Raw genomic sequence first — 14,634 nt, 5'->3', positions numbered from 1 at the left:
GCTTTTTATTGCAGCCATGTTGTTAACTTCATCCAGCCAAATTATTCAAAAATTGATTCTCTCCTTCAGAAAAAAGAAATCTTTTTAAAAACACGTCTGAATTTTGGTCTAGACTTTCATCATGCATTTTGGTGCTTTGTAGTCTGTCTTTGTTCGTTGTTTTAGAAATTGAATTCTATTTAATTCTGCATTTTTTTCTCCTAGGAAGTACTTGTATTTCTGTATTACAATTCTAGTTAAGTATAATTCAGTCATTGTCTCTGTGTCAGTGCAGTAATGCACTTCATCTGACTTTCAACTATAAAACTTAATAGACTATGTTGGGATTTTCTGGAAAAAGATTTTAGGGTCCTCAGTTCACAGATATAGCATCCCCTTTTTTTAATCCTAGGAGGGAAATCGATGAGGTGAAACTAATTGTTCTTCTTGGTGACACAAGTATAGGGCTCAGGAGGACAAACCTTAGAGGTCTTTGGCCAACGTGCATAATTTGCATAACAGGTTTACTGTTACAACAGAACTGTGAGAACAAAAATAAAGGGAAGTTATGCTTTTCATTTGGTTCCTTTGGCATCTACGTGTTGAAGATGAAAGAATTTTAAAATATGAAGAATATCTTTCGTATGAATCAGAAATATGACCAAGAGCATTTTGCTCTCACATTCGTATAGTGGTAGGCTTCAGAATGGCGTATGTTATCACTGTGCCTTGAGAGAGAGAGAACCTCCCTTTTCAAGAACAGTACTGAATGCATGCTTAACTCAAAGTAAGACAGAGAGCAGGTATGTGCTTACGAATGACTTTAAATAGAAATGCTTTCCAAAACAAAATTATATGCTAGATGGCCAGCACTTGCGAAGTTGTAATTTTATATTTAAAGTAAACGTAATAATACTGGCAGCTATAATACCAGTAGTGACTGGTATTTATATCTGGTTCATTAGCATGCCAGTGAAAAATTTCATGTGACAAAAATCCATTTGGCTAATGAACCACCTTTTAATTAGACTCTGAACTTTTAAAAAGAATACAGCTTGTTTTTTTCCTCAGTAATGTAATATGACTACATAAAAAAGTTGCAAAAATGAATTGAATGACAGAAACATTTTCTAGTGAATTAAGCAGACCACTTGTTAGGTACTTAGACATCTAAGGCTTTATTTTGCCAGACCTGACTGAGGCCAATAAAAAGGGCCATGTTACATAATGAAGACTGTTTCCTTTTGTTTCATAATAGAACCCTTTGGGTTCAAGAAAACCTTGATAAAGCTGAGATACTTGTGGCTTCTTTTGGTGGTTTTTACAATTATTTTGGCATGCAAGTGTTATTGAACATGCATGTAGTATCTTGCAGATGTTATGCAGTCAGCCATACGCTGAAAAAATGCTTCCAAAAAAAGCACTCTAGAGAAAATAAAAAGCTGTCTCCTAACTTGACTGGTTGTAACATGTCGATGTGTCAGAGTTGAGATTGTGAAATGTTGCTTGTCATTTTGGCAGATACTTGTTAAAATATGAATAAATACAGACTGTATTAAAAAGAAATGTAGGCGGTAACTACTAAAGTAATGTATTAACACTTTTTTTGCATCATTTCTGGTCTGCCATTTCAAGATTGCTATAATTAGCCAGTCCTTTATTGAAGGACTGAAAACAAAAGAAATGAGTGGTGTTGAGAGGTAGCTGTTCTAAAGTAGCTTGTTTCCTCATGTCTTCTGCAGCCTGCTCCATTGTGCTGTTCTCCTTTGATTTCTCTCATTTTCACTATCCCAACCCAGGCATAGTCAGTCTTCATCACTAACTAAAATTGATGTTGGTGTGCCTGAGGATGCATATGCTGATATCCAGCCTGACCTCTCTGAGGGTCAGGAATACTGTTCTAGCCAATGCATATGATACCATGCTGTTTTGGGAGAAGTGCTGTGAAGAACTGGAGAAAGCATTTACTAAGTAATAGAAAGGCAGGTGAACTTAAAGGAAATAAATAGGAAACAATGCACAAAACCCCCACAATTTCACTTCATATGTAAAATGAAGCTGACCATTTCACAGAATCACAGATTCAAACAGGTTGGAAAAGACCTCCGAGATCATCAAGTCCAACGCTTGATCCAACACCACCATGGTTACTAAGTGCCACATCCACTCTCTTCTTAAATATCTCCAGGGACAGTGACTCCACCACCTCTCTGGGCAGTCCATTCTAGTGTATGATCACTCTCTCTGTAAAGAACTTCTTTCTGATGTCTAACCTAAACCTCCCCTGGCACAGCTTAAGACTGTGCCCTCTTGTCCTACTGCTGGTTGCCTGGGAGAAGAGACCAACCCCCACCTGGCTACAGCCTCCTGGGAGGGAGTTGTAGAGAGCAATAAGGTCTCCTCTGAGGCCCTTCTTCTCCAGGTTAAACAGCCCCAGCTCCCTCAGCCTCTCCTTATAGGGCCTTGTGCCCCAGTCCCTGCTCGTTGCCCTTCTTTGGACACTCTCCAGCACCTCTGTGTCCTTCCTTTGCAAAAAACATGACGTTTTTTGCAAAATACTACGTCTCCATGGGCCATGCTGCGTGCATCTTGCACGCACTACCACAGGCCTAGGCAGTGTACAAGAAGCTGGTGGCTTTTCTTTGAATGAAAGACAAGAGCTGGAATAGAAGTAAGGAGAAGTTAAGAAAAGGAGCCAGTTGTTAAGGTCATTCTTGAGTTAACATCTTGATGAATAAGTCCCAGAGGATAGATTGACACCATGTAACAGTGCAGAAATACCCCACTGGTGTGGAGTTCAGCTGGTGCACCTGTATGACATAGTCAGAATCAGGAAGAGATACTAATTTATGTCTGAAACTAGTATAGTTAACAGAATACAGGGCTGCATCAAAAGCTGTCCTAGCAGTATTACTAAATAGTACTAATATTAATTAGTACTATTAGCTATTGGATTAGTAGTTTTTATGACACTGACTCAGACATCCTTCCAGTTGGATGGAGAAAATTAGTGTTACAAAACTTTTTGTGGGACCTTACAGAAGAAAATGATCTCAACAGATCTCTAGGTAGGTGAATTCTCTAAGTTGATTCTGCCCATTCACAGGATACTATCACTCTCACTCGAGATATTGCATATGTTAAAGCAGTCTGGACAGCATTGCTAATGAGGTTAGAGAGAAAAAGACACTAGCTGTCAAATCCTCACTGCATCTCTTGGGTTCTGCTGAATTGGTAATAAAACATATGATCCTTTTGCTGCAAAGTCTTGTGTATTTTGGTTTTCATGAATGTTAAGCAAGGTTACTGTCTATTATCTTTGTTTCCTGATTGTCAATATCTTTTGGGCTGTCATGTGGCTTCCTGTAGAATGTCATATGCAATGTGGTGTTATTCCATGAGGAGGAGGAGGAAGAGCACAAATCATGTTAAAACAGTACAGTTTTTCACTGGTGAATCATATGCCCCATGGTCTAGCTATAAATAACATACTCAGTGTTAATTAGTTTTCTTACTATCGGTAGTGTCCCTGGTTACCTGTACAGGCTGTTCTTTTAATTATTGCTTCTGGTGCTTTGGCACATTTCTATCCATACTTCAGTAAGTCAGATCTTAATATCTGCACTAAAATATTTATATAATAACATTTATTCAATGTAGAAGTGACCTAAGTGACGTTTGCAAATAGATTCATCAATGTTAAAGCTTATTTTAGGCAGTTTTCAACATTTTGAAGTGTAAGGTAAAAGATGTAGATTATTTAAAATCATTTATTGTCATGGATTTTTTATTAATCTATTGCACAAACCAAATCTTTTTTGTGGTGACTTTCTAATAGGTGAGAGAAGAGTGAGAACCAGTGTACAGCAGGAAATATTCTAAACAGCATGTGAGAAAAATAATGTAAACACTTGAAGTCATTAAATCGCTTATTTCGTTTACTGAACCTGCTGACATTGTAGCCTGTATTCTAGCTTGCTGCCTAAAAAATGTTAGCTTTCCACTGTGTAGCTTTTTGTCTGGATTTTCTATATACTTTATTCTTCTTATTGCACTAGACACAGGTTCCTAATCTTTTCAAAGACTATTGCTTGCAAGGACAAATCTTGCTAAACAAAATAACAAATAAAGAATTTAAATATCAGTCTCCTACTCCACATTCTTTTAGTTCACTGGCTAAGGCCACAGATTAGAAAACCAGTTGTAAAACGACAAAGTGAAACACACCCCATAGTAGACAGCAATTACAGTATTAGGCATGCTTCTGTTTTAGGTAGTTGCTTTGAGGACAATCTATAAAAAATACGGTATGTGCTAGAAATTACTTCAGGTAATGAAAGAAACAGTTGTAAACTGTTTATTGGAAAATCATCATTATCTATTTTAGAGCCCCACAAGACATTTAGCATATGCTTAATAACAAAAACATATGTGAATTGTCAGGTATTTCAAAAGTTTTCCATACAATTTAATTTTTGTATGTCCACAAATGGCTAACTTGCGAAATGTTGATTGGATATTTAACTATATTACTCAGGGTGTTATCCCCATCTGGAATTACTGTGAGCAATGAAATTCTTTGGCATTAAAAGGGAACCTTTCAGTAAAAGCTCCTGGTATTGCAGCTCAGAACCTTGGCCTGAACACTGATTGTGGCATTTTGCTGTGGACACATGAAGCTTCTTTGGGAATAGTAAAAGATTCAGAATTTGCACTGAAGTGCCAACTGCTTCCTGTGTTATGTCCTCTTGGGATTTTTAGTAATCTTTGTTTCTTTGCTTTTAATGCCAATTCTGAACACTTGGAGGGCATCCTGCTTGCATCTCTAAGCAAGATTGGGCTGGAAAGTGACAAGGCAGGTTTTGCTCATTATTTGCTCAGTGTAACTAAACTATTTAAATTTGAGTATGTGCTAAAACGATAGGCTTGAATGGGCTCAAGCTGCTCAGTACCTTACAGGTCTGTATCCTAATTCAGAAAATAAATTCTGTACTTGTTATGAGAGTTCCTATTCCTCAGCTTTCTTGAGCACGTGTTGGATGATTGCACAGCATTGAAACTTGAATACAGTTCTCTCATCTTTCTGGTGATGATCCTACTTTTTTTTTGTTGGTTTTGGTTTTGTTTGTTATTTTTTCTTCCTAAACAAATACTACTAATTTTTTTACACTAAGTTAGTGATAAGTATTTTTATTTTTGCTATTAGAGTTTACTCTCTTAGGGATTTGGGATTTTTGTCTAGAATAAATTGACTGAGGTTAAGGAAAAAAGCAGTATAAAGAATATAAGTTACTGTAAATGTAAATGTAAACCCTTAATAAGAAAATTATAAAGAGCATTCAATGTCAACATTCTAAGTGAAAACTTATTTTAATGCAAAAGCATAAAATTTATAAAAGGAATTTATACTATTTGATAGATGTTGCTAATATTTTTAAGGTTTGTGACAATTCTGAAGTATTTTTGAAAAGCTTTGAGTTGTATCATATGCTTTCGCAGTTGATACACTCTGCATTGAGAAGTTGCACGAATATTTTTCACAAAAAGGTAAATATTTTGGATTTCCTTCACATCCCTATGTTTGGTGGTTGTTCAGTCAAATTTTCTAGGGCAGAAATCTTTATCTTCACTATTTTTTGCTGTTATTTTTTTAATATTAGAAGTTTATGTGAATGCTATGTACAATTTATCACCTCCTGTGGGAGAATATCCTATTTCAAGTTCACACTTCAGAATAACACACTAATATTTATTAGCTAGCCAGGTCTTAATTTCACTTGGCGATATATTTCTCTGTTAGTAATTGGATTGATTTGAAGCCTCTTAAATATTTTTCCTCCAACACTAGCAGTATTATGTTGTATTTACTGTTTGCCAGGAGAAATAGGACACAGCCAAAAGACAATAAATTGTTAATTGTTTTGGATATTGATACTTTAGGAGCTTCTATTTCTCAGCATTACAAGGATCTCAACCGCCACTCCAGGGCTTTCTTACCACACTCACCACTTTGAGGGATTTGATTTAAAAATTGTTCTAAGTACTGTACCCTTCAGTCTTCTTTGTAAGAGCTGTATAGCAAGTACCAGGCCTAACATTTGCTTTTAAAAATCCACAATTTGTCATCATGAAAAAGAATTTCTTAAATGTACTGTGGAAACAGAGGCAACCTGCAGCAAGGATTTTGCTGCTTATAGTATGAATCACCTCATGCTACAATACAGATTCAATAAAAACTATATCAACAATGGAGAAAGATGACACATATCAATTGTTCCCAAAGACAGCATTTAGTATAATTTTCCAGTTTCTCTACTCCTCCACTGAACTACAGATCTTCTTAATCTTAAGAGGATTCATTCATCTACCTAGTACACAATGTTTACTATTCTGCACAGGCAGCTCCATAAGTCTTTATATTCTATCCAATACAAGAGAAAGAACTGTATTGATGCTAAGATTTCAGTCTTGAGTCTCCAGCAGAGCAAACAGGTTTCTTCATTTTCTTCCTTCCTATAAGGGAAATCTGGAAAATTAAAAGGGGAGGAGGATAGCTTCCTCCAGATTTTTAAATTTCCTTTCAGCTTTTCTTATTTTTCACTCTACTTATTCATATTTCAATAGAATCATACAGTCAGACGGGTTGGAAAGGACCTCTGAGATTATCAAGTCCAACCCTTGATCCAGCACTGCCATGGTTACTAGACAATGGCACTAAGTGCCACATCCAGTCTCATCTTAAAAACCTCCAGGGATGGTGAATCCACCAGCTCCCTGGGCAGCCTATTCCAATGCCTGATTACCCTCTCTGTAAAGAATTTCTTCCTAATATCCAACCTAAACCTCCCCTGGCACAGCTTAAGCCAGTGCCCTCTTGTCTTACTGCTGGTTGTCTGGGAGAAGAGACCAACCCCCACCTGCTTACAACCTCCTCTCAGGTAGTTGTAGAGAGTGATGAGGTCTCCCCTGAGCCTCCTCTTATCCAGGCTGAACAACCCCAACTCCCTCAACTTCTCCTCATAGGGCCTGTGCCCCAGTCCCTTCACCAGCTCGTTGCTCTTCTCTGGACCTGCTCCAGCACCTCAATATCCTTCCTGAACTGAGGGGCCTGGAACTGGACACAGTACTCCAGGTGTGGCCTCACCAGTGCTGAGTACAGGGGGCAGAATCACTTCCCTGGTCCTGCTGGCCACACTGTTCCTGATCCAGGCCAGGATGCCATTGGCTTTCTTGGCTACCTGGGCACACTGCTGGCTCATGTTCAGCTTCCTGTCAATCCAAATCCCAGGTCCCTTTCTGCCTGGCTGCTCTCCAGCCACTCTCTCCCCAGCCTGTAGTGTTGCAGGGGGTTGTTGTGACCAAAGTGCAGGACCCGGCACTTGGCCTTGTTGAACCTCATCCCATTGGAATCAGCCCAACTCTCCAGCCTGTCCAGGTCCCTTTGCCGAGCCCTCCCACCTTCCAGCTGATCAACACTCTCTCCAACTTCATGTAATCTGCAAATTTCTTTAACTTTAAAATAGAATTTAACTGTAGAAAATCAAATCTTATTGTCCTCTGTGTCAGCTACATACATGGGAACACTGAGTGCAAAATTTATGTTTATACAGAATTAATGTCTTTGTAGTAACAGATCTGAGATAACCACAGGTGGCATGTGGATAGAACTGTGCAATATCATCTAACTACAGAATCTGAAACTGCTGAGACTACTTCCAATGCTGTTTTTGAGATTTAATAAAATGGTGTGTGTAGTAACAAAGAGATATTTTAAACAGGAAAAATCAGAAAGCATTTACTGCTTAGAAAGAAAAAGGTCAGGCCAGAGGGATGGATCATGAAATTTGAGGTGCCTGTAGCAAAAAAATAATTGGTAGGATCTGCATATTTTGGATTCCCATAAGTTAAAAAAAAAGTAGTTTAACTTTTCTGCCAGTGCTTTCAACAACATTGGTCAAGCCTAATCTATTTGAGCAAGGAAGTGTAGCCAAGACTATTTAATGTGCTGTAACTCACTGATGTAAGATCTTGCAACAGCTAAATCCCTACAGTAATATCATGGTCTTAAGTTAGTAATATTTTAAGTCCTCTAAATGTAGTTCTGATGTTCAAAGTGTTCATCTCTACTGTCAAAATGCTGCCTTTAAATAAGCAACTTTTGCATTTAGACTGTTTCGGTTTTGTGGTCCACTTGCTGAAAAAATCTACTTGGTTATTAATTTTGTTTCTTTGTTTCTAAAATTCAAGACCCCCAAAACTTTAAAGGTCTACAAAACTTTGCATTCAGAGACTCAATTTCCAATGGTGTGCAAAGACTTAAATTTTATTTACCTTCTTTTCACTCCTTTTAAGAAGAAAATAGTGAACACAAGTGTCTATATCTAATTAACAAAAGGTTTTCTTCATTCATGCATGTGAGTGTTTATAACATTCAAATAGGCAATAGAATTCTACATTACATAGGAATGAACATACAAAAAGAGTAACTGTTATATTTTTATCATACGTGATATAAGAAAGCAATCTAGAAAGAATGCAGTGTGATTAAAATATCAATATATAGAATGACCAGTGGTCAGGAAACATAGCTAAAAAGACAGTGTAAATATTGGCCTCAGAGTTAAGTGTGTCATGGTTAAGCAAACCATGTTCCCATATAGAATGGATATCATGAGTCATCCTAATTCCTTGAACTAACAAAAAAAAATGTTTGACAAGCTGATTTTTTTCCCCAAGTTCTTTGTTCAAGACAGCTGAGAAAGTACAAACAGGTTTTCTATAGAGAGAGACTGCCCAGAGAAAACATACCATGTCCACAGAAACTGTGTATTCCACAGTGGTGAATTAACAGAAATGTATTACATGTTACCTAAAGCGCCTGTTTGCTAATTTAAGGGTATATAAAAGACTTCGTATGGCAAGAATTGTAATTTGTACAAAAATATTCAAACATATGAATAATTATATAATTATGTAAGTTCAGCATAGGACTAGAGGTTTTAGGAAATCCTGGATGTACTATTAATTATCACAGTCCGATGATGTGACCCTGTCTGTACCCCTGAGGTTTAAGTGCCTCATTTGTCTTACTTGTAAATGTGACAAGATAAAAAAGTTGTTTGCTTACACTCACAAAGTCTGCATGGTAAAAATTGCCAGAGAAGCATTAAGTATTTAATCTTCCTGCATTTATATTGCTGTCTTCCTTTCCCTTGGGACAATAGATGGCAACAGATCTGTATTTGGGCAGTCTTCTTTGTACGTGTAATGCTCATAGGAGGCACTCCTAATTGGTATAAACTGTAAAATCTGGAACACAGTTTGAGTAGCCATTGGACTTGTTTGAAGCCTTATTTTTTCGGGGGGGGAGGGGGGGGAAGATGTCAAATCAGTTCAGCTGGCTAAAAGATAAGCATATGGATTTTAAAAGTTCCAAAATGTAGTCTATAATTGAATGATATATACATTTCTTTGCATATGCATGCATAAAATATATATGACCTTTTTTTTAAACACACAGATTACAGTGCGTTGCCAGTTTTAAAAAAAAATCTTTTCTGGGTAAGTGTAAGTAGCAGTAAAATCCATCTGTTGGAACTGACAGAATGGTGAACTTCAGGGAAAAATATGACCATTTAAGATTTTGCTTAAAATAGAATACTTAGAGAGAGGGTTAAACTTCTTTCATATTCCACTGTCTGCTGAGGTGGATGGGTCCCTTACCACAGAAGTGGTTGTATGCTAATGGTGTGTGCTGGTGAGGACTGATTCAGGGCAGAATGGGGTCATCAGCTACCCAGATAAATGCATAGATAACAGAACATTGTTATAACTGGAATAGAGTGTGAAGCATGGAGGCTTGGTAACAGACTTGGGAGCAGTCTGCCAACAGCAAAAAATGCCATAAATTAATATGATGGTGCATAAAATTAAATTTGGACAAAAACTGAATCTCTGCAGCTGAGGGAGGTACTAATTTTTCTAGAGGCCCAGAAAGCATTTGGCAGGCTAACTGTTCTTAGCTGGGCCACAGTTAATTATGGGAAATACCAGCTGCTGCAAGAAGGAATTCTGATTGTGGCCTCTTGCTACAGCTCTGTATCACTTAATGAATCAATGAAAATTATTTCAGTGACCATATTATGGGTAAAATTCACTGCCACAAAGGAATTTTCTCTTTAGGTGTAGCTGCTTTAGAACAGATATCTTGAAAAACATAGATAAAAATTGATCCAAACATACTGCCAACTACAAACTGTAATTAAGCTTTGAAGTATTGAAGGTAATGCTGAGCAAGATGGGCAACCAGTAATGGGGGACTAGAAAATTAAAATGAATTCCCAAAGAGCATTGAATTAAAAATAGTACTGTTTCCTGGGTTTTACTATGTATATTTGCATTTTAATACTGGTTTAATACTACATTGTTTTATGAAAGCATGTATGGTTTTTATAGATTATATTACATTAATCCAATTTTTTGTGATGAAAAATCAGTAGATACAAAATTTTCAGCACTGATACATGACAGAAGTCAAGAGAAACACCAAAAGCTGGCATGATAGATTGCTAGCATGATACAAATAATGTTCAATTACCTTAAAAATGTTGATTTTTACTGTTTCTTCTCCACTCACTTGAAACTTTCTATTTTCCATATGTCATAATCACATAAAGTAGGGTGGCCGGAGATAACAGGGCTAATTGTACAGAGCAATAAAAATGAGGTCAAAATTCAACTGATACATTTTATTCAGCTTATTATACTTCCAAGCATAGTATTTGCATTTCTGATCTTAAAGTTTTCTAAATATCAGAATGACTTATGTAATGACATATGGGCCAACAAGAAAAATATTTTATGAAATGTGTAAAAATATACGGAAAAGCAATGATTCAGAAAGTCAGAAAGCAAGTCTCTTTTTAGATCTCTGATCTTAAAGATAGCACATCTGGACTTGAGAATGTCATAAAATGTGCTGTCTTGTGTTTGAATATCTTGATATTCTTGATTCTTGATACTTGAATATCTTCATATTATACACAGTGCATGATTTCAATATGTGTAAAGGTATGTGTAATACTCTTACTCTTTTTGCAGAAAGGTTGTCTTTTGATAGGATCTCACTTTGAGATTTCATGTGAATAAGCAGATGAGTTTATTCACACAATAATAACTGATTTGTATTTTGGAGTGTTGGCCATTTTACCAGGTGTTCTACATTACTATGCTTACTGATACAATGTGGCACCTGAATTTTTTTGAGCTTTAAACTAACAGAAGTTTTGAAAATCAGCCTATATTTAAGCCAACATTCTTACAGCTGCCAGCCCTAGTGCTACTTTTTTAACATGGTCTTTTAAAATTAGGGGAAAAGAAAAAATCCAAAAAATTACAAAATTGTAAGTGCAGTTCATAGAATCATAGAATGGCCCAAGTTGAAAGGGACCATAAAGATCATCTAGTTCCAACCCCCACCCCATGGGCAGGGACACCTTTCACTAGACTATGTGCTCAGAGTTCCTTCCAATCTGACCTTAAATACTTCCAGGGTTGCTTTTATAGTGCTGAGCTACAATATGCAGCAGCCAGGAATTATGCTGGTGTCTGAAGTTTCCGGTAAAATGTTCTAGGATGGATGTGTCTGTGTATATGAAAGAGTGTCCTAGAGAATATAAAAGGAGGTGTATGTTTCCTATATCATATCCTATATCAGACATTACACTTCAGAGAACACACTGACTTCATGGAATTCATTATTCTTCTCATTGTTAAAGTAGAGGCTATCATGAAAGGCATTTTTGGAGGGGACTAATAAACCAGCAATTCTATGAATGAAGGAGAGTGCTGAGTGGTTCTAGCGCATGACATAGAGGAGTATACTCTTGGCTATCAGGTTTTGTTGTTACCTCTCCCACTAAATTCATGTCTGTTTGTAACTAAACAGTTCCAAAACTAGGTTGATACTATGTTTTAAGGTTAATGGAGCAAGGCAAAGTGTTAAGTATCACTTCTGATTGAAAAACTCTGCTTTTTATGCATTTGGTGTAAGGGACTTATGTGGATTGGCGCAGTCCCCACTAAGGCTGTGTTTAGCCAACATCAAAAAGTTTGTCCAATCAGTCTGTGGAGCTTCCTTAGTTTTTGTACTTCACACCCACCTCTGAAATGCGTGTGTCTAATTAGCACATTCAGAAGGATGAGTAAGAGTTCCTTTGCAGAGCAGTTGAAAACTCAAGCATCTTACACACAGTCTGTATCTGTGTACAGGGGAAAGACAAGCAGGCCACTTTTTTTAATGCTACATCTGTCCCACAAAATTTAAAAACAAAAAGATTTTTTTTCTGAGTGAAAACAAAGTGTCTACCCCATTTATGCCATTCTGGTTTTTTTTAAACAAATAGGAGAACTGTAAGTGCAAGTGTTGGTGGCGTGTACCAGAGTTTCAAAAAGATATATAATTTTCTGTATGCAGGGTTTATCTGCAGATGCATAGAATTATTTTATTTAATTTCATTTTACTTGGGCCTTCCAGCAGAGTCTGCTTTAAAGGATGACATCACTGAAGGGCTGACTAATTTGGATGTGGCAAACAGAGATGAAGATACTTGGGTTCTGGATTGCAGATTGGGGCACTCCAACTCATTTACTCATTCAAGTGATAAAGAGAAGATCAACAGAAACGTGTTGCATTTGAGCCTGGAACTGAATGTAAGTACGACTCTATTCATGCTATCTTTGTCCATGTATCTTTATGCAGCAAAGCCTGAAAGCAATACATAAAGAAAACTTTTGGAACTATATAAGTAGATTAAGATACATGATGTGTCACTTCTAAAATCTTGATGGATGTTTAGTTTAAATTAGTTGCTTCCTGGAAATGCATTGCAGGAGCTAGCAACTAGGAGACAGCAAGGGTAAGTACCAGGAAGATTCAGGTCAGCAAACCGTGTGTGTGCATACCTCTGTGTGTCTGTATGTGTGTGTGTGTGTGTGTGTGTGTGTGTGCGTGTGCTTCTGTCCATGTGCACAGCCCAATACCCAGTTTTCGTGCAGCTGAACTGGCACTGGAGTCAGACGGGCCATGCGTTTGACAGGAAAAGTGTCTAAACTTCCTGGGATATAAACCTCTGAGGCTTCAGAAGGCAAAATGAGTTAATTACAATGTGAGACACTTCAACATGGCCCAGCTTAATGTAGCTGGAAGTATTTACATGCTCCCAGTGTGAGCAGTAAGCAGCCTACAGATAGACACGTTTTGGCAGAAGTTTTCAAATTGGGAAAAGGAACAGAATGTAACAGAAGAGGAAAGAAAAATGGAAGGGATTGAAAAGGTTGAAAGATATTGCTTTAAAGACTAGACTGCCTAATACAGTTCCTACAAAGAAACACTAACAAAATTTATGTAACAGTGACATCTATTGGTAGAAATACCAGAATTGACTTAGAAGTACATTTAAAATGCTTTTAATGGTGTTTAAAATCACCATTGCTATTCTCTTGAGCTTGTTATAAAATTGATTTCTTGTCCTAATCTTCTTTTCCTAAAATAATTATTTAGAATACTGTTGTACTACTGTGAAAGTACAGATTTATTTATCCTTGTAGTAAAATGATGAGATGAAGACAAATAACTGGACTGAGAAGAATTGTGATGTAGCTATTATCACTGCTAGAAATATATACTACAGCAGTCCATGAGGATACTTTGTCTGCATTTACAGTGCTTGTATAGAGCAGGAGGAGTTACAAATTAAAAGCCATTTAAGAACAACATTTTGAGTTAAGTAAGAGATATCTAAGATTACTAAGCAGTTTATTTCAATTTTTTTTACTTTTTCTAAAGAGACATTTTATGTCTAAAAATCTGATTCATTGCACTGTGAAAGATTTAGTAACTTCAGTTTCTTGTAGTTAACAAGGAAGAATATTTATTCCACTGTTTTTAAAAAATTCAGAACAAAAGCCTTAATTTCAGTTTAAAAAAGGGTGCTCAGCATGGGCTGATGGATTGTTAGGGACTCACCGAGACACTTTATCCTGCAGCTCACTCCCTGGGACTTTTCTGAAAGTCTTTTAGAACAGAACTCTGGGTTGAATTACAGAACCCTTGTATCTCCAAGATGAGTCCATGGGATTGGAGAAGGAGCTGCCAAAAGAACTGTAGTGAGAAGACTGCTGCAGTTGCTGCCAGAATCTGTTTGGACTGCAGCATTGCTATAAGAAGCCTATAAGAAAGATAATGGCCAAAACCAGGCTGCATGAGTTGCTGTGGTGAGAGCAACCCCTGGGCGTTCCCTTCCCCTAAAGATTGGGATGTCACACCCAGATACTGTCTTCCCTATGCAGTCATCACACTGGACAGCAAGACAACTTGCTGTTGTAAAAAATGTGCCACTATCTAGAGTGCAACTCAGAAGCAAAAATGATGTTTCCAGGAAATAGCATCTGAAATGGACCTGTTTATTTATGCACAGTTGCACTACACCCAGTCATGTGATCTATGGCCCTTTCCTGCTGTTGGAAGAAAAACTTTAGTCTGACTGTTCAAAAGTTTGGCACTACCATTTAATAATTCAGTTTTATTCATAATAATGACAATGTGAAAAACAAAGCTATTTATTGAATTGTTCTGCTTTCTCTGGATTATGAGTA

The 14,634-nt window shown here is 37.1% G+C and overlaps 1 protein-coding gene across 1 annotated transcript in view; it reads left to right on the top strand.

Moving 5' to 3' along the window:
• The window catches only part of LOC113946631 (formin-1-like), a 45,932-nt gene extending 31,726 nt beyond the window's left edge, over positions 1–14,206 (top strand). Inside the window, exons 3-4 of the mRNA XM_027642217.1 lie at positions 12,515–12,690; positions 14,026–14,206. Of these exons, the coding sequence (XP_027498018.1) occupies positions 12,515–12,690; positions 14,026–14,106 (257 nt within the window). The 3' untranslated portion in view covers positions 14,107–14,206. The remainder of the gene's footprint in view (positions 1–12,514; positions 12,691–14,025) is intronic.
• The last annotated feature ends 428 nt before the right edge of the window (positions 14,207–14,634 follow it).

Source organism: Corapipo altera, unplaced genomic scaffold (assembly GCF_003945725.1).
Source record: "Corapipo altera isolate COAL_440 unplaced genomic scaffold, ASM394572v1 23b, whole genome shotgun sequence".
Lineage (NCBI taxonomy): Eukaryota > Metazoa > Chordata > Aves > Passeriformes > Pipridae > Corapipo > Corapipo altera.
This window is presented reverse-complemented; position numbering and strand designations above follow the sequence as displayed.